Source organism: Panthera leo, chromosome D3 (assembly GCF_018350215.1).
Source record: "Panthera leo isolate Ple1 chromosome D3, P.leo_Ple1_pat1.1, whole genome shotgun sequence".
Lineage (NCBI taxonomy): Eukaryota > Metazoa > Chordata > Mammalia > Carnivora > Felidae > Panthera > Panthera leo.
In genome coordinates, this window is record NC_056690.1 from 70,204,735 (window position 1) to 70,224,822 (window position 20,088).

At 46.9% G+C, this 20,088-nt stretch overlaps 1 protein-coding gene across 2 annotated transcripts in view; it reads left to right on the top strand.

Moving 5' to 3' along the window:
- The first annotated feature begins 1,000 nt into the window (after window positions 1-1,000).
- MAPK4 (mitogen-activated protein kinase 4) overlaps window positions 1,001-20,088 on the top strand; it is a 52,304-nt gene continuing 33,216 nt past the window's right edge. For both annotated transcript variants that reach the window (XM_042910366.1, XM_042910367.1), the window contains exon 1: window positions 1,001-1,546. In XM_042910366.1, coding sequence (XP_042766300.1) covers window positions 1,001-1,546 — 546 coding nt within the window. The remainder of the gene's footprint in view (window positions 1,547-20,088) is intronic.

The following is a 20,088-nucleotide window of genomic DNA, read 5'->3' on the forward strand; positions in this document are numbered from 1 at the left end:
GCTGGCTGGACAGATCAAATAACACTTGGGCTGGTTAACAAAGGACACACAAGTGGGAAGGTGTTGGAAGCTGGAGTGTGGAAATTTACCCAACGCTATTTCTTTGACAGGAAAGGAGACATGGTCTGAAAGATGCCGCATTCCTGCAGCCTCTCTGAGTCCAGCCGAACAGAGTCTTGTTCACGGTGGCGTGGATGAGGGGGTGACAGAGGATGCTGCCCCCTCGGAAGCCTCTGGAGGATCCTGGCGTGGCAGCTGAGTGCCCCTCGGATTTGGGACTTGAGGTGTAACTTGGTGTAGAGCTCAAGAAAGGTGGTTGGGTTCCTCCGGCTTTCTTCACCAGTGCTCACCAGCCTGATTTGGGCTATGAAACCTAGGAGGAGCTGGTAGAAAAGGGAGCTGGCGGACGTAAAAGGAACCCCTAGAAGCCTCCAGAATCCATTGCCGGGATCCCTTCATACTGCTCAGGACACAATAGTTACCAAGCTGCCGGAGGCTGTGACAAAACGGAGCTTTGGACCATCGTAAAGGAACACAGCTCACTAACAGCTCTACGTTTCAGCCAGAAGGAACCTCTTTCGACAAAAGATTTAAAGGGGAGCGTTTCTGCATTTTTTACCTCGAGGTCCATTATGGTAGAAAACTTTACATCCACATAGATGATGAGACTGGTTTTTCTTTCCAAGATGCTACGTTTTAAAAAAGCATGAGCCATTCTAAGCTTCGAGGAGAGTTCAGGGTACAGACGAGTTGGCAGACAGCCCTCCCAGTGCAAGTTAAGAAAACCCTCTGAGCCTTCTCCTTCCATAGCTCAGCAAGCATGGACATATGCCACTCTTGTCTCCAGGGAGCCGGTGGCAGCGACATCAGCGCGAGGAGAGGCATCCCTCGGCTTTGGGACTTGACAGAATGAGGTGTGCTGGGGAAGCCGCTACCCGGGACTTGGCCGATTTTGACCGCCCCTTCACCACACGGGCAGACCCTGACCACTGAGCCAACAATGGCCGAGAAGGGCGACTGCATCGCCAGTGTCTACGGGTATGATCTTGGTGGGCGCTTCGTTGACTTCCAACCCCTGGGTTTTGGTGTCAATGGGCTGGTGCTGTCAGCTGTGGACAGCAGGGCCTGCCGGAAGGTGGCTGTGAAGAAGATCACCCTGAGTGACTCCCGCAGCATGAAGCATGCGCTCCGGGAGATCAAGATCATCCGGCGCCTGGACCATGACAACATCGTGAAGGTGTACGAGGTGCTGGGGCCCAAGGGCACTGACCTGCAGGGCGAGCTGTTCAAGTTCAGCGTGGCCTACATTGTCCAGGAGTACATGGAGACCGACCTGGCACGCCTGTTGGAGCAGGGCACGCTGACAGAGGAACACGCGAAGCTGTTCATGTACCAGCTGCTCCGAGGGCTCAAGTACATCCACTCCGCCAACGTGCTGCACAGGGACCTGAAGCCCGCCAACATCTTCATTAGCACGGAGGACCTCGTGCTCAAGATCGGGGATTTCGGGTTGGCGAGGATCGTTGACCAGCATTATTCACACAAGGTATGTCTGGCTGGAATGGCAGAAATGGGTGGTCCACAGAATCCTCCAGAGTGCTCACAGCTGTTCAGAAGGGTATTCCTAGCTCCGCTGGAATCAGGGGACTAGAGTCCGTACCTGGGAGGGGCTGGAGGGTGCCAGAAAGATCACTGGCCTGAGCAGCAGTTGCTGGCCAAGCAGGGGCTGGGGCTGGTGGCCTGGTTCTCAGTCTTGGCTCTGCCCCATGGCCGTGACCAAGAATTCCTAGCTGCACAAGATAGGGTTGGACTAGATGATCTCTCAGATTTCTTCCAGCTCTAAACTCTATGGCTTCAAAACTGTGTGGTTGGTGAATTTGCTTCTAGCATCCTCTTATCCCTGCCATCCACCTAATACACCTCTCCCTCCTGTCTGCTCAGGACTCCCACTGAGGCCCCTCACCATAGCAGCCTCATGCTCCAGTTCAGCTTGCTTCCTCTTTGCGCTCTGTGTCCCATTCTCTCTCTCCGTGGACAGAGGGCACGAACAGTTTACCCGATAAACGAATCTTCAGTATACACTGTCTAGCTAATGGCTCAGCTCTCCTAGGTCCCATGATGCCCTGGCCCCTCGGGGCCATACTGAAGCTACAGGTGTCTAGACGGTCCTGAGACCCCACGTCTCCACCAGCCACAGAGACATAGCTGACCCAGCCACACTGATGGAGATATCGACACTCATTCTCAAGGCCCCGGGCCGCTCTTCTTAACTAATCCACTGCTTCCTTCAGGAGCTGGGAGTCCTTTGAAGTTGTATTCCCCCTACCCCTGGTTCCTGCCTTTAGGGGAACTGCTGAATACATGTCACAAGACATCCCTCAACAGAGCTGTGGGGTGGGTGTGATTACCAGCCTTCTGCCAGAAGCCTTGAACCATGAATTTTTATTAGAATGAAAACACTCTCTAGGATGTAGGTGTGCCATAAACTGTTATCAGCCAAGGGGCTGAGGTGGGTCACGAAAGGGGAGGGTAGCTCTGACCTGGAACGTGCTTCAGCTTTCTCCCTGAGGCCTCATTCCTCTGCTTTCCCTTGCCACCTTATTTGCTGGCAGCCAGAAGGTCACAGACTCCCAGAAAGGCACTGACCTGTCCTGCAGGTGCGGTGAGAGGGTGTCCAGGGGAGGGGGAAGGGCAGGGTTCCCTGTCCCACCCTCACCCTCTGGAACTTGGGCTCCAGCCCAGATTTCAGACCCCGAATCAGCCCAGCTGGCTCTAGTTCCTCACCGTCACCTTAACCACGAACTTGCCCCCTGTCCCTCTTCCGGTGGCCAGGCCATCTGTCAAAACTGATAGCTGACTTTGTAGGCAAGAATATCCACGGTTAAAAACAAAATGAAACAAAGCCCTTCCTCATGCCCTTTGCTGTTTGTAACCTTCACTTGCTTCTAAGAAGCAATGACTCCAAACAATCAAACTGAAGGTTTTAACCTAAATCAATTCTTATTTGGTAAGAGGCCCATAGAATCCATGACACTTGTTTCTGGGATGCGCAAAATCACTTTCAGAATTGGAATAAACCAGTACCTTTGGGAGCAAAGCTAGGACCTTCCTAGATGAAAGGGTCTGATTACGTGATGTATTCCAGGGAACATGCTCTGAACAGCACTCAGAAGACCTTTGCTAACGTCAGGGAAGGTGATTTGTGGGGGTGAAGATCTACTGTAGTAACACTTGTTAGGTGCGGGGTGTGAGGAAGCAGGGAGGCAGGGGTCCAGGCTCCCCTCTGACACCTGCTGTCTAGGGACACGGACAGTCCCTTTTCCTCTGGGAGCCCTGGTTCCCCCGTTGTTGATGGGATGATAATATATGCCTTCTGCCCCACTGGCTTGTGGTTACAGATCAAAATACAGCATGGATGTAAAGTCCCTTGGAAAACAGTAAGGAGCCCATCCATTTGTGCATTGAGTGTTTGCTGAGCACACCGGGCCCAGGCCCACGTTCACCAGCCACCAGCTCTAAGTGACTGTGCTCCTGTCCCCCAGGGATGGGCAGACACCGCTCTGGCTAGGACTTTTCATTTTCCTGATGCCGAAGAAATTTAGATGTTCTGACTTATTCTCCTTAGAGTCTCTTGAATAAAATTAGCTGTGGGTGGTTAAAAAAAAATCATTGGAGCCAGTTGTGAGCCCTGCGTTTGGCCGGTGTCCCCCACACCCCTTCTCCCTCATACACTGCCGGCTTTTAGTCTCCTCCTTATTCTTCTTCGGGTGATGACAAAAGCTTTATATTTGGTGCTTTTATTTACCTAATATGCACTTAAATCAGTTCTCATTGAATCCCCAAAGTGCTGTGAGGCACTTAGGGCAAAGGGTCCATTTTAAAATGGAGAGCAACGGCTGTCTTGAGATTATTTGGCTGACTGACCGGAGGGGCTCTAGAACGTGGGCCTTCTCGCATCTCAATGCATGGCCTCTCCACACACCATCTCCTTCATGAAGGCTTGCTGGTCCTCGGTGGGAATTCATCTTTCCTTCTTGTGAACTCCCATGTCAGTTCTCCCCCATCCCATTACCTGGACCTTCTAGCATCTAGCATTCTCTGCTCTGTCTTGTGGGTCATTGTGTTTGCCTCTTCTGTGCTCCCCTTGGCTGAGAGCCCCTCGGTTCTTGAGGGCGCGTTGTGTTCATCTTGTTTTCCCCAGGGAGTCCGGTGGCTGCTCCTGAGACATGGCCCTGTTGATCTTGTTGACTGTCTCAAACAGATGGGAGAATAGGCATTTACCAGCACGTTCCAGATAGGAAGCTAGTTGGGTTCATTGATTCCATGTGGTTAGAGTGTTTGACTCTCAGAAAGAGAACACGTACTTCTTCCAGCCAGAGGATTGGTTGGGGTCAGACGTGTGTCTCTGGACCCCTCCTGAAGTAGTATGCATTCTGCACTCACCTTGAAGAAGATTGTGCTCATTTGGGCCACAGCCAGTGCCTTTGTGTGGGTTATACAAGGGCATCCTTTTTGCAGGCTGATTCAGCCCGGGGCCAGGGGCAGGCTTTGTGATCTGACTGGCAGCTGGACTCGGGCCCCTTGGCTAAGCATGACCCACCCAGCAGTACGCAGCACGTGGTCTCACTCTCCTCACTGTGACTTCTTCCTGGGTGGACAGTGAGTCTCCTTCACTTCCACACCCCCTCATCTAGCGCAGGCCCTGCCACGGGGTAAGTGTCCGCTGAGTTTGTCTGGTAAAGGAGGTACCAACCCAGATGGCCTTCTCCTCTCCAGTGATCAGCTGGCAGCATTGGGGCTTAAGGCACAGTCAGGGAGCATGCTGGGTCTCCCCTACCCCTCCTCCCTTAGGGGGTCTCAGTCTTTGCCGGGTCCAGAGGACAGCTGGAGTTCCCAGTTAGTCCACACTGTCACGGAGATGACAGCAGGTGACAGTGGGGGTGCTCTAATGGCTTTCTCAATGGCACAGGGAGCACGTGTCTCCTGTGTCACTGTTACTCACCTCACTGATGTGTGTGACGTCAGGCAAATCTTTCACTGTGCAGCTCATTCCTGAGTATGAGATCTGTACGAAGACCTTGCCGTCACCTCGTCCGTCCCCTTCATTTCACAGTTGACAAAGCCGAGGCCTCGGAAGGGGAGGAGACCCCCTCAAGACCTCACAATGAGTGGCCAATGCACACACTTCAACTCCACGCCCGCTGGCTTTTCTGTGCCTCTTCTCTGTTGTCTTCTCTGTCAAATAGGGTCATTCCCATTCTGCTTGTTTCATAGGATTCTTCTTAGAGTCAAATGAAAGTGGAAGATATCAGAGTGCTTTCATATGTACGAAGAGCTAAATCACTAACAGAACTATATGCCCAGCAGATGCCATGATAACACCACACAGACATTCGGGTCTTGGTTTCCCCTGCACGGAAATATGGAACCATCTCCTGACCTGACCAAAGGGGGAGTCATGAGACCCTACCTGAAAGGTGGCTTCCCAGCCTCTGCTCCTGTTGTGAATCCCTTTCTGCCCACCTCCTCAGCCAGCCTGCTGAGTAGTTCCTTGTTGTTCGTATCGAGAAGAGGCTGCTGAAGGGTCAGAGCATGTTTAACTTTGAATTTATCCTATTAGGAAGTAGATGATCTCCAAAGAGGAAAACAAATGTTGTTTAAGACTTCACTGAATCCTGTGTAAATTCCAAGAAGTGTCTGGAGCCCCCGGGAGCCTGCAGCATGCGGACAGCCAGATGAGCTGTGTGAACACAGGTTTGTCCTGGAGGGGCCACCCGTGGCTAGGGAAAGGAGCCACCCCTTGCTGGGGTTGCCGGGGTACAGCCAGCAGACTTGACTTTCGGGGGGCAGTAGGCAGAAAGTACCCAGGAAAGAAAGCAAGAGTAAGAGGCTCGTCAGAATTTTGAGAGCCAGTGGCTCCTGTGTTTTGGCAGATCACTTGGGAAAGTCTTGAGTTTTCTGTTAGGCTGGCCTGCCTTTGGGCCCCGACCCCTTTCTGTGTCAGAGCCCTCTGTCCTAATACCCCATTCCCTATCAGAACGTGTTCACACTTTGCCTACATATCTCATAGAGATGCCTTACAAACTGATAGCACAGCAACGGATTCTCAAAGCAGGTGCCGGACCGGAGCATCGACCTCACCTAGGGGCTTATCAATGATACAAAGTCTCTGGTTCCATCTCAGAGCTACCGAATCAGAAACTCGGGGTGGGGCCCAGAAAGCTGCATTTGAACAAGGCTTCGGGTGATTCTGGTGCCGGTTTAACTCTCAAGAACCACTGATCTGAAGACACGGAATGGCTTGGCTGTGGACAGAAAGCTGATGGTCCTGATGAGTTTGCTGGTTCCTGCAGCCATATTCTCAAACTTTAGCCCTTAGGAAGAAGGCTAAGAACTCCTAGATGATGGGGTTGTATTTGAAGCAGATACTTTAAGTAAATGGGGTTGTTAATGGTGAGGATATCAGGCACTGTGACAGGGAATTTTGAAGATTGTTTTAGGCAGGATGACTTTTACGGCCTCCATCACAGTACCCTGGAAACTGCCCACCTGCCCAGCGTCCCTCACATTTGGTAGAAAGCTACACGAACCACGGATCAACACCAAAAGGAGTGTCGGTTCTATTTAGGTGTGATTTTCACAATAGTTAGGTGATATGGGCAATGATTTTAGAAAACATGCCCTTTTCATTCTGGTGTAAGCTACTTCCCTCGATGTTATTCAACAACAGATATTGGTTTCACAGTTCAGTGAGACTGAGTGATTGAAGGCTCAGCAGATTGAAGGCTCAGTAGTTTGTTTAGGCTTGTGGTTCAAGGTCCCAAAGGAGGCAGAAGGGTGCGTGATGTCAAACACACACGGCCAGCTTGCAAAGGCTTTGCACCAAGCTTCTGTCGGCTGTGTTTATGCTGGTTTAATCATGCTGATCAACCCCACCTCCTGGCCACTGCCTTCCTTTGATGGCTTCTTGTCTATCTAGGCCAATATAACCTTCCCGTCTGCCTGGGCAGAACACACAGAAAGCCCCCCTAAAGCATGATTCCCTTGAAACTGAAACTCAGAGGAGGAATGCTCATTTCTGAGCCTAAAATAGGGTCTTTGCTGCTGATCAGGAGAGTGTCCACTTGTTCTCTGGGCTTAGATTTTGGATGATGTCCCCATTGCAGCTGTAGGGAGTGAGGCGTGGGTCCTGCGGGTAGGAAGTGAGGAAGGGCTTGCCCGGGACCCCACAATAGGCCTAGGGTCCACAGTGCCGGCCCCGGAGAGGCCCGGCCATACTGGGAGGCCAGCGTTTCATGAGAAAATGGGCTTGTCGGAGGACAACTTGCTGAAGGCCCAGCTAGAAGTTCTTAAGCTGCTAAGCATGTTATTCCAAATCAGTGGAGCTGAAAAGATTTATTTAAAAGGCTATGAAATATCCCTTTTTAAAAGGGAAAAACATGACCTTGGGGATTAGAACAGAGGTTGTACTAGAGAGTCAAGTGTCCCTGAACACTCAGGCCAACTTGGAAAGCTAATTTGGTTGGCTTTCAGTGCCTCCCTTCCCCTGCCCACTGAGCCCCCCACCCCTACTTGCTGGTCTTCACTCTGTCCCTGGGCCTCCTGGGGTCCTCTCTGCCCACTCCCAGAGCCTCATACCCAGGCCTCCTTTCCTGGGAAGCAACCCCACTTAGCTCCAGGGGTGGTATTAAAAATCTTTAACAACTGGCATGGCCCAGGCACCACTAATTGGAAAGGAAGCCGGCCAGAGGCCCAAGGGTCCCAGAGGTGCCCTGCTTGCCAGGAATTGACCCTTTATTGCCAGATCATAGCGAGATCTAGGAGTATCTGGGAGTGAGGCCAAAGTGATGAGTGAGGAAATCAGGGGCCTGGAGCAGTGCCTGTCTCCCAACCAGCTTACAGGTATTTCATTGTTCTACCGCTGGCCTAGCCGCACGGGTGCATACCGGCCATGCTCACTGCCATCTCAGAGCTCACTCTGTCTCATGTGCCTTTAGGTCTGCCTCTCACTGGGCTGAGCTATTGATTAAACGTGCAAAGGAACAGGGGAGCCTGGGTAGCTCAGTTGGTTAAGCATCTGACTCGATTTCAGCTCAGGTCATGATCTCGTGGTCTGTGGGTTCGAGCCCCGCATCTGGCTTTGTGCTTACAGCGTGGTTGGAGCCTGCTTGGGATTCTCTTCCTCTCCCTCTCTCTCTACCCTTCCTCTGCTTGCACTCTGCCTCTCTCTCTCAAAATAAATGAATAAACTTAAAAAAAAAAGTGTAAAGGGATCAGTAGCTGACTCCTTATTTTCCACAGCAGCCTACTGCCTCACTTGGTGCTCACGTCACAGCTGAAGTCTGCTTCCTGCCAGTGATGCTGGAGAGGGGCTAGTATTTCATGTAGCACAGGTTTGCTGGTGACAAATTCTTTATCTAGAAAGAGTCTTTATTTTGCTTTCATTTTAAAAAAAATTATTTATTTATTTTGAGAAAGAGAGAGTGAGCCTGAGCGGGGGAGGGGCAGAGAGAGAGACGGGAAGAGAGAGAGAATCCCAAGCAGGCTCCGCACTGTTAGTGCAGAGCCCCATGCAGGGTACGATCCCACAAACCGTGGGATCATGACCTGAGCTGAAATCCAGGCTTGGATGCTCAACCGACTGAGCCACCCGGGTGCCACAATTTTGCTCTCATTTTTGTTTTTTGTTTTTTGTTTTTTGGTTTTTTGGTTTTTTTTATGTTTATTTATTTTTGAGGCGTGGGCAGGGGCAGAGAGAGACAGAGACGCAGAATCCGAAGCAGGCTCCAGGCTCTGAGCTGTCAGCACAGAGCCCAACACAGGGCTCAAACTCAGCTGTGAGATCATGACCTGAGCCAAAGTCAAGGGTCAGGTGTTTAACCGACTGAGCCACCCAGGCACCCCTTTTCTGTCCTTTTTTAAAGAATGCATAATTTCTCTGGTTCTGTCTTTAACTTCACTGACCCTTTCTTCTACCATCTCTAATTTGTAATGAAGCTCATTTGGTAAATTTTTCATTTTAGATAACGTGCTTTTCCATTCTAGAATTTCCATTTGGCTCCTTTTTTTATAGTTTCCATTTATGTGCTGGGATTCCCCATCTTCATCCATTGAGATCATATTTTCCTTTAAATCCATGAAATATTTATAATAGCTGCTTTAAAGTCTTTGCTAATTCCAAACCTGGGACATTTCAGGGTTGTTTTGTATTGACTCCTTTTTTCTCCTGAATTTGGGTCACATTTTCATTCTTCACCCCATTTCTGGTAATTTTTGCTTATTCATGGATAGTGCAATTGGTACTCTGAAAGGGATCCTGAATTATATTGTCTTCCTTTAATGAGTTCAACACTGATTTTTGGTTTTGTTCTGGCAGGCAGTTAATTTACTGATGCTTCTCCTTAGTTTTGTTAAGGCTTGGTTTTAGGCTTTGAGAGTTTGATAGGGCAGGAATAGAATAACCCTTACTCTAGAGCACGGTCCTTATTCCCGGGACCTGGCCTTTCTGTTGTCTCACTGCAATGCCTGGTGTTCCCCTCTGGCTAGACTAGAACTCCTATGGATCCAGTGTCTCTATAACCTCTACTGTCCTTGGTTTGTTCTAGGTCCCACAGTAGCTGCTCTCTGCTAGCCCATGCCAGAGTCTCGCCCTGGGTAGGTGCAGCACAGCCATCAGCCGGAGGTCCATGCAGGACCACCCCCACCACCACCAACAACAACCTTCTGGGGCTCCCACCCTATTGAAGCTCCTTCCTCTCCAGTTCCCTGCCAGCTCTAGATGCTTCAGCAGCCCCAGACTCCAGTTTCTCCCTCCCCAGGTCACAAGGACCACCACATCCACTTCACCCTCCCTCCTTGTGCTGTGGTTAGGAAATCTACTCAGACAGAGGGCCAGGGCAGCTATGAAGTTCACCTTATGTGTCTCTTCCCTTCTTTCAGGGATCCTGCTCAGCCCATTGTCCAGTGCCTGAAAACATCTACTATTTATGTGTTTCCGGTTTTATCATTGCTTATGATAGGAGGGCAAATCCAGCACCAGTCACGCCTTCGTGGCCAGAAGCAGACAGCCCTCACATTTAATGATGTAATGCTCTGTGTGACTGATTATCCTTTAATGCAAGATCATAAGCACACCTTGAAGGAGCTGTTGATGACTTACTTATCTCTACATCCTTAGCTCAATGAACGTTATTCAATGGAATCAAGCAGAAAGCCTGGGGGCTAAGTGTTGAATAATGCGCTCCTCCTTCCCTTTATACCTGAGTGGATGTGCCAGTAAGGGACTCCCTTTCACACGGTATCTTCAGCCTGGTGGGGAGGGTCCCAGCTGCCCCAGGCCTTGCTCTTGTCCCTCCACTTGGGTACTCCCAGAGTGTAAATGTCTTGGACATGATACTGTCTTATTCCTGTCTTTATACTGCAGAAGAATGATTGGAAAATTGAGTCAAATCCTTTTTGATTTTCTCCTAAGTGTAGTGTGGTTTTTTTAAATTTTTTAAATGTTAATTTTTTTTAATTAAAAAAATTTGTTTAATGCTTATTTATTTTTGAGAGACAGAGAGACAGAGTATGAGTGAGGGGAGATGGGCAGAGAGAGAGGGAGACACAGAATCCGAAGCAGGCTCCAGGCTCTGAGCTGTCAGCACAGATGCGGGGCTCAAACCCACAAACTGTGAGATTATGACCTGAGCCAAAGTCGGACACAACTGACTGTGCCGCCCAAGTGCCCTTAAGTGTCATTTCTTAAATCAGCCTTTGTTGGTTGCCTGTTGAGAAGACAGCAGTATAGAATAGGCTCAGGGGGAGGACTGCTAGGATTATCCCATCTTTCTTGGCGGACCTTCTCCATCAGTATTACACTTCTTTGAGCCTTATCTCTAGCTCCTGCCACCCCACCCACTTTGTGCTGTAACATCACCGACTTATCACCATTCACTGGATAATCCCATACTCGGTGACAGCTCTGGTCCCACACACTGTTCCCTCTGCTCCCACACGAACTCCTACTATCCCTGCAGACTCAGCTCAACAGCCCCACGTCGTCAAAGCTTTGCCCAGCTCCCCAGGGGACAGTTAATCACACCTCCCTCCAGAGGCCTAAAGCAGTTATTCCCATCCTGTTGTGATTCTCTAGTCACATGGCTCTTCCCCATCTGGGCCCTTAGGAAAGAATATGTATCTCATTCATCTCTGTATTCCTAGCGCCTAGCATAGTATCTGACCCCAAATACGTGCACATTAAATGCTCATTGACTAATGAAGAAGCCAAGTCCCTCCCTTTCCGCTGAATCGAGTATGGCCTTCAAGAGCCTCTCAGAATGAAGCATGATTTCTCTTCCTCAGTGCAGCTTTCAAATATTTGAAAAGGTCGTCCATCCTGCCCCTTTAAATCTCTGCAGCCTAGAAGCCCTTTGTTTTCATATCATCATATCCAGGCAACTGTTCTAAGTGCTCGACAGGTGTTATCCTATTTAGTCCTTGTAACAGCCTAATAATAATAATAGTAATAATATGATGATGATGATAGGTGCTGCTGTTGTCCCCATTTTATAGATGAAGACATCGAAGCACAGAGAGTAACTTGTCCAAGGTCACCAGCTAGTAAATGACAGAGTTGGGTGTCAAAGCCCAGCCCCTGGCTTCAGAAGCCATGCTGTACCCACTGGGCTACACTGCCTTGTGGCTGTTTAGATGATAATGTTGCCAGAGCTCACACTACCTTATCTTTTCATTGACCTCCTTCTACTTGTCATACACTTTCTTAAAATGTGTCTTTCAGAACAGATACTTTGTGATTTAGCCAGCCGAGTCCCTGAGAGTGTGACATCTCTGCTCCATAAATGACTTACTGTCCGTGCTGCCGGTGGGGTTTTTTGGAGGCAGCTGTGTCAACTATTGTCTCATACTGAGCTTGTAGCCAACTGAAGTCAGTTAAGCTCGGTATTCTCTACTTTACATTTATATATAGTTGATTTTTGTCACCCAAATATAAGACTTTACCCTTGTCCCTGATAGATTTCATCTTGTTGGCTTTAGGCAGATATTCCAACCTGATGAGATCTTTTTGGATCTTTGTTTTATCACATCAGTTTATCCCCTACAACTTCATAATTTATAAATTTATAAATTTAATTTAGTTTTAAATTTAGTTTTAAATTAAATACGTTTAATTTAAAAAATTAAATAAGTTTTAATTTAGTTTTAAATTAAATTTATAAATTTTAAATTAAATTTATAAATTTGTAAATTTATAAACCCAGAAGTCTTCTAGGACTTCACCCATAGCAGTGATTTTAAAATGTGTTAAAGAGATTAGGTGAGACACTTAGACTCCTGGCTACTAGCCACCTCCTCCCTCCAGGGTGACGCTGACCCTAAGCCAGCATTCTTTGGATATAGCTGTCCAACCAGTTGTGAATTCACATAATTGCATAGTTATCTGATCTGTTTCTTCATTGTCCACAACGATGTCCTAAGAGATTTAGCTAAGTCCCTTGTTAAGATTCAGGGACATTGTCTACAGAAACCTCTCATTTCTTTTTTTCTTTTTTCTTTTTTTTTAAAGTTTATTTATTTTTGAGACACAGAGAGAGAGAGCATGAGCAGGGGAGGGGCAAAGAGAGAGGGAGACACAGAATCCGAAGCAGGCTCCAGGCTCTGAGCCGTCAGCACAGAGCCCGACGCGAGGCTCGAACTCACGAACCGTGAGATCATGACCTGAGCCAAAGTTGGATGCTTAACCGACTGAGCCACACCGGCATCCCAGAAGCCTCTCCTTTCACCTCAGTACAATTTTAAACTCCTCCTAAAGTAAAAAAGCCTAATGCAAGCTCCGTGACCAGCTGTGACACTTTAATTCTTAAATGCACAAAAATCAGATGTGGGCAAACACCACCAATTCACTTAGAGAGAAACTCATACGTGAACATCTAAACTTAAAACCACGTTGGAGGTTAGGGCATGGTTAAGTAAACTATGGCTTATCCACTAACTAGAACATGATACAACTATTTTCAATGGTGTTTTTGAAGTTTACAATAGCATAGAAAATGTTTATGTAATAATGATTAGGTTTAAAAAGCAAGACACAGAATTGTATAGATGGTGACCATAACGGTTTGAAACACAGAGAAAAGAATGACATACAAAAATAGGCTAGAAGTAAAAACTCCAAAACGTTAACAATGGTTAGACAAGACAAGTAAAAAGGAGGGGATTTTTTTCTCCTTCTGTATATTTTTCTTTAGTTCCCCAAAAACACACAACATGAATGTGCATGGTTTTAGCACCGTTAACTGTTTAGGTGGGAGGTTGGGGAAACTTGTTGCCAGAGTCCATTTACCAAGAACATGTTTATTACACGAAGAGTAGAAATTATTCCATCCCTGAGAGAGAAGGGTCAGGCACATGGGCATCTGACCCAGGAGGATGTGCCCGCTGACCCTCTGTGGGTTCCGTTCTCCGGTGTCCAGTGTGTCACATGTGTCTTACCTCCTCACCCAGATGCCAGCCCTTCCTCCGTGTGGACCATGGGACAGGCGCCTCTGGGAGTGCCGGGCCCCAAAGAAGCAGGATGACCTTCCTTGCTGGTACCACGTGACCCAGAGCAAGTTACTCAACCCACCTCGGACTGGCTCTGTCCCCTGCCCCACAGGGCTATGTGTGAAATGCTTAGCACTCTGTCAGGCATCTGGGAAGCACTCAGTAAATATTAGTTCTTTTTTACTATGATTATTAATCATGAGGGAGTTCCTGTGTTCTCAGATACCTGAAATTCTACCACTAACAGTAAAATTTTTTTTTAAGTTTATTTACTTACTTTGAGAGAGACAGAGCACAAGCGGAGGAGGGGCAGAGAGAGGGAGAATCCCAAGCAGGCTCGGAGCAGTCGATGTGCAGAGCCCGATTCAGGGCTCGAACTCACAAAACCACAAGATCATGACCTGAGCCAAATCAGGAGTCGGACGTTTAACCAACTGAGCCACCGGGTGTCCCAGTGGTAAACTTTATTGAGGCAGTTGACCATGCTTTAGTCTCTCATCTAAGATACAAGTTGAAGGAGTGAAGAAAAGTGGGAACAAGTCAGTTGAATGAATTGTCAGAATGGATTGATTAGGAAGCATTGCACTTGGAGGAGGGTGTTTAACCTGGGAGACCAGACCACGAAATGTTGGCACTTTGGCAACTTAACCGAAGACTGATTCTAGTACCGAGGTTATACACTATTCAAAATATTCAAAATATTTAACGACTGGTAAGCTTGGGGACCAACCGATCAGAATAGACGTCAGTGATGGCCCTTCAGAATGGATCCCGGGAATGAGCACCTGTCATGCCTACCCCTCCACCCTTCCCCCCGCTCACTTAGATGTCTGCCAGCAACTCCACATCCAGGCAGGCAGAGCAGAGGCCCATCCTAGCACAGCTGTTTTGGGAAGAGACGAGCTTCTTCTGTCCCACCGCTGCCCCAACGCTTATTCTTGCTTCTTCTCCTCTTTCATCATGTCCTGTTTGCCTCTACTGTCCATCGCACACCTGCCAAGATCCCCTCATTGTCTGAGGCAGCAGGAGAGGAGGGACCATTCCTTGTTCTGCGTGCTGCACCATGCTGGCCTCTCCTGTGTCCCCGGATGACCCGGACAGCAGGTTTCCAGGGTGTGGGAGACTCCAGGGTATGGTCATGAACATTGTATTGCGCTAGCTTCTATGCAGAGCCACCACCATCTGCAGAAGCCACGTGTCCTCCTGGCAGTGAGCTCAATGAAGCAGCTGTGCAAGGCAGGACTCATCTTCTTGGGGATGAATTTTTCCCGTTTCCTATTTCCCTAGTGGTTCTCTATAGGCCTTTTGTTTAGCGTTGCTCTGTGGTCACCAGCTGCCCTCAACCCTGACCCCAACCAGTTTGCAAATGCTAACGAGAGAGCATGAACAGCCCATGGCTCCTGTAGCTGTGAGATCAATATCATCGTATTCACCCTGAAATTTTTCCCGGAATTCACAGTAATGCACCCTAGGAGCTCTTTCCCAGCAGTGATAATTCTGGATCCTCATACCAACCCCTGAGGGAGGCAGGTCAAGTTAATTATTCTCCTCACTTGACAGATGAGGACTAGGGGACCGCTGGGGCTCATCAAAGACCCACTGCTAATAAGAAGCAGAGCCTGGACCAGAGCTGCCCCCAGGGACCCGGGTAGCAGCTGATACACCTGGACTCGGCTCCAGAACTCAAGGACTTCTGGGTGCTTTCTGTGATGAGAAGACAGAAGAGTCATGCAGTGGGGAACACCTGCCTCTGCTTTCTCCACGAAGACAGTTGGAGAACAGAGCAGTTTTATGACGTTCCCTGGGGCCTGCCGTGAGCAAAGGTGGGGCCTGGACAGGAAATTGCCATCCCTGTGTCCTGGGCCCTTCCTTCTCCCCATGGGCTCCCCACAGGCTCCCCTCTTCCCATGTCCACCTGCTGTCCTGGCCACATGCCTGCACCACCCTCTCCTTCCATCTCTCCCCACTGGAAACTAACTGGGCCCCCAGGCCTGCCTCATTGCCCCAGCATGCATCTGCTTGGGAAAAGGCTACCAGCTGGGGCACCCTTTCAGCGGAACAGTGGTTTATATTGGCCTTTAAACTCTTTTTTTCAAAACAACTTAATCAGGACGTAATCAACATACCACACAGTTCACCCGTTTAAAATGTACATTTCACAGGGCACCTGGGTGGCTCAGTTGGTTAAGCATCCGACTTCAGCTCAGGTCACGATCTCGCCATTCGTGGATTTGGGCCCCGCGTCAGGCTCTGTGCTGACAGCTCAGAGCCTGCAGCCTGCTTCGGATTCTGTATCTTCCTCTCTCTCTGCCCCTCTCCTGCTCACGCACTGTCTTTCTCTCAAAAGATAAATGATAAACATTAAAAAAAAATTTTTAATGTACATTTCACTGGCTTTTAGTATATTCATGGAGTTGTACATCTATCACCAGAATCAATTTTAAAATGTCTTCATTACCCCCCCAAAAACCCCAGCCCCTGAGTCATCACCCCCTAGAGCCTCTATCCCTCCCTTCCCCAATCCTGGGCAACCAAGAAATCTACCTTTTTTTTCTTTATGGACTTGCCTATTCTGGGCATTTCATATAAATAGAATCATGTGATAGGTGGTCCTTTGTGGCTGGCATCTTTTTAGTATGTTTTCAAGCTTCATTCATGTGACAGCAGGTATCACTGCTTCATTTCTTTTTATTGCCAAATGGCATCCCTTCGTGTGGATACACACATTGTGTTTATCTGTTCCTCGGCTGATGGACATTTGGATTGTTTCTACTTTTCAGCTATCATGAATAACGCTGCTGTGAACGATCACGTACAAGCTTTTGTTTCCATCCCTCCGTGCCTTTCCATCTCTCTTGGATATAGTCGTAGGAGTGGAATTACTAAGTCATATGGTACTGTGTGAGGAACTACCAGAATGTTTTCCAAACTGGTGGCACCATTTCACATTCTTACCAGCAATGAGCATTCAGTTTCTCCAGATCCTCAGTAACGCTTCTCATTTTCTGTTCTGTTTGTTTGTTTTTATCCCCGCCATCCTAGTGGGTATGAAATGGTGCATCATTGTGGTTTGATTTCCATTTCCCTGGTGGCTAATGATGCTGAGCATCTTTTCGTGTGCTTATTAGCCATTTGTAGATCTTCTTTGGGAAACCGTTCAGATCCTTTACCCATTTTTATTTGGGTTATTTGGGTTTTTTATTATAGAACTGTAAAAGTTCTTTATATATTCTAGATTTATAAGTCCCTTATCATATAAATAACTTGCAAAAAAAATTTCTGTTGTTCTGTGAGTTATCTTTTGCTTTTTTGGTGGTATCCTTTGAAGCACAATTTTTTTTTTTAATTTTGATGATATCCAGTTTATGTTTTATTTTGTTGTTTTCACAGTTGGGGTCTAATCCATGCTCATGAAGATGTGCACCTATGAGTTGTGAAAGTTTATAGTTTTAGCTCTTACATTTGGGTGTTTGATCCATTTTGAATTCATTGCTATAGATGGTGTGAGAGAGAGGTCCAGCTTCATTCATGTTTCTCCTTATGTCAGGACAACACTATCCTGATTATTGAAGTTTTTTTTTTAATTTCTTTTTTTACATTTATTTATTTTTGAGAGACAGAGACAGAGACAGAGCACAAGTGGGGGAGGGGCAGAGAGAGAAGGAGACAGAATCCAAAGCAGGCTTCAGGCTCCAGGCTGTCAGCACAGAGCCCAATGCGGGGCTCGAACTCACAAACCGCAAGATCATGACCTTAGCTGAAGTCAGATGCTTAACTGACTGAGCCACCCAGGCGCCCCATGATTACTGAAGTTTTGTAGCAAGTTTTGGAATCAGGAGGTGGGTCTTCCAACATTGTTCTTTTCTTTTTTTTTTTTTTTAATTTATTCTGCCTCTTTTCATTTTTTATTTTTATTTTTTTTTCAATATATGAAATTTATTGTCAAATTGGTTTCCATACAACACCCAGTGCTCATCCCAAAAGGTGCCCTCCTCAAAACCCATCACCCACCCTCCCCTCCCTCCCACCCCCCATCAACCCTCAGTTTGTTCTCAGTTTTTAACAGTCTCTTATGCTTTGGCTCTCTCCCACTCTAACCTCTTTTTTTTTTTTTTTTTCCTTCCCCTCCCCCATGGGTTTCTGTTAAGTTTCTCAGGATCCACATAAGAGTGAAAACATATGGTATCTGTCTTTCTCTGTATGGCTTATTTCACTTAGCATCACACTCTCCAGTTCCATCCACGTTGCTGCAAAGGGCCATATTTCATTCTTTCTCATTGCCACGTAGTACTCCATTGTGTATATAAACCACAATTTCTTTATCCATTCATCAGTTGATGGACATTTAGGCTCTTTCCACAATTTGGCTATTGTTGAGAGTGCTGCTATAAACATTGGGGTACAAGTGCCCCTATGCATCAGCACTCCTGTATCCCTTGGGTAAATTCCTAGCAGTGCTATTGCTGGGTCATAGGGTAGGTCTATTTTTAATTTTCTGAGGAACCTCCACACTGTTTTCCAGAGTGGCTGCACCAGTTTGCATTCCCACCAACAGTGCAAGACATTGTTCTTTTTTAAGATGGTTTTGGCTCTTTGGGTCATGAAACACAATGAAGTGCTGATATGCACTGTGCCACCACATGGATGAATCTAGAAGCCATTATGCTAGGTGAAAGTAGCCAGTCACAAAAGGCCACCTATTGTATGATTCCATTCCTGTGAGCTATACAAATTAGACAAATTCACAAAGACAGAAAGTAAATTAGTGGTGTCAGGGGCTGGGAGTTGGGGAAAAATAGAGTGTGACTTCCATCAGGAATGAGGTTTTATGTTGAGATGATGAAAGTTTTCTGGAACTAGTTAGTAATGATGGGTGCACAACCTTGCCAACCCACTAAAAACCACTGGATGGTACATTTTTAATGGTGGATTTTAAGGTATATGAATTATAGCTCAAAAAGTTTTCTTTTAATTTATTTTTAATGTTTATTTATTTTTGAGAGAGACAGAGACAGAATGTGAGTGGGTTAGGGGCAGAGAGAGAGGGAGACACAGAATCCAAAAGAGGCTCCAGGCTCTGAGCTCTCAGCACAGAGCCCAACGCGGGGCTCGAACTCACGAGCCGTGAGATCATGACCTGAGCCGAAGTCGGATGCTCAACCGACTGAGCCACCCAGGCGCCCCTCAGAAAAATTTTTAAGAAGCAGATAATCTGAATATCCCTATCTCTATTTAAAAAAATGAATTTGTAGTTAAAAAACGTTTCCACAAAGAAAACTTCAGGCCAAAATAGCTTCACGGGGGAATTCTACCAAATATTTAGGGAAGAAATAATACCGATTTTACAAATTCTTTCAAAAAATTGGAGAGAAGGGAATATTTCCCACCTCATTCTAAGTATTATGGTGATAGCAAAGCCTGATCTCCCCCGCCTCCTCGAAAATTATAAGAAAACACCGGATTAATATCTCTTATTAAGATACATGCAAAATGTCTAGATGAAATTTTAGCACATTGAACTTAACAATATGTAAAAAGAAAAACACAGACTGACCAAACGTGTTCTATCTCAGGAACGCAAGTGTGGCTTAATATTTGAAAATCAATGTTACAGCCATTTTGAAAAATGATTTGGCAGTTTCTTTAAAAGTTAAATTTACATCTACCACATGATCCAGACGTTTCACTTCTATATATTTACCCAAAAGAAATGAAAGTATATGTCCATGAAAAAACTTGTGTACAAATGTTCGTAGCAGCTTTCTTTTTCGTAGACGAAGAACTGGGAGCTACCCAAATGTCTATCAACACTCAGATAAACAAACTGTGGTATATCCACACAATGCAATTACTATTTAGCAATAGCAGGGGATGAACCATTTGCAACAATATGGATGGGTCTCAGAATAATTTTGCTGAGTGAAAGAAGCCAGACCAAAATGAATAAATGAATGGTGAAATATTATAAGATTCCATATATACAGAATTCTAAAAAATGTAAAGGAATCTACATTAGGATAGGAAATAGATTAGTGGTTGCCTAGGGATGGGGAGAAATTACAAAAAGGCAGGGAAACTTTGAGGGGTGACGCCTGTGTTCATTGCTTTTTGATTGGTGGTTTCACAGTTGCATACGTATGTCAAAACATACCAAAATTGTACACTTTCAATACGTGTGGTTGTGTGTCACTTATACCTCAATAAAGCTGTTTTAAAGTAGAAATACTCAATCAAATAGTTGAATGCCAGCTATGATCTAGATTCTGAGGATACAAGACTGAAACTCAAGACCTGCCTTCATGGAGTTTATATGTAAGTGGGAAGCTCATACAGACTAGGTATTTTTAACAGTCCCAGAGTTTGCCCACACAATTCCTTCAGCCCCAGATGGAGAGTTCCTCTCTGAGAAGAGCTGGAAACCTGACGCGGCTGGATGCAGGGCTGCGTGGGGTTGGGGCTCGGCCACAGAACAATGGTTGGATTTGCTCCTCTCTTTCTGGACCCCCTTCAGCAACAGACTCACCATCCATGTTCCCACGCTGTCCA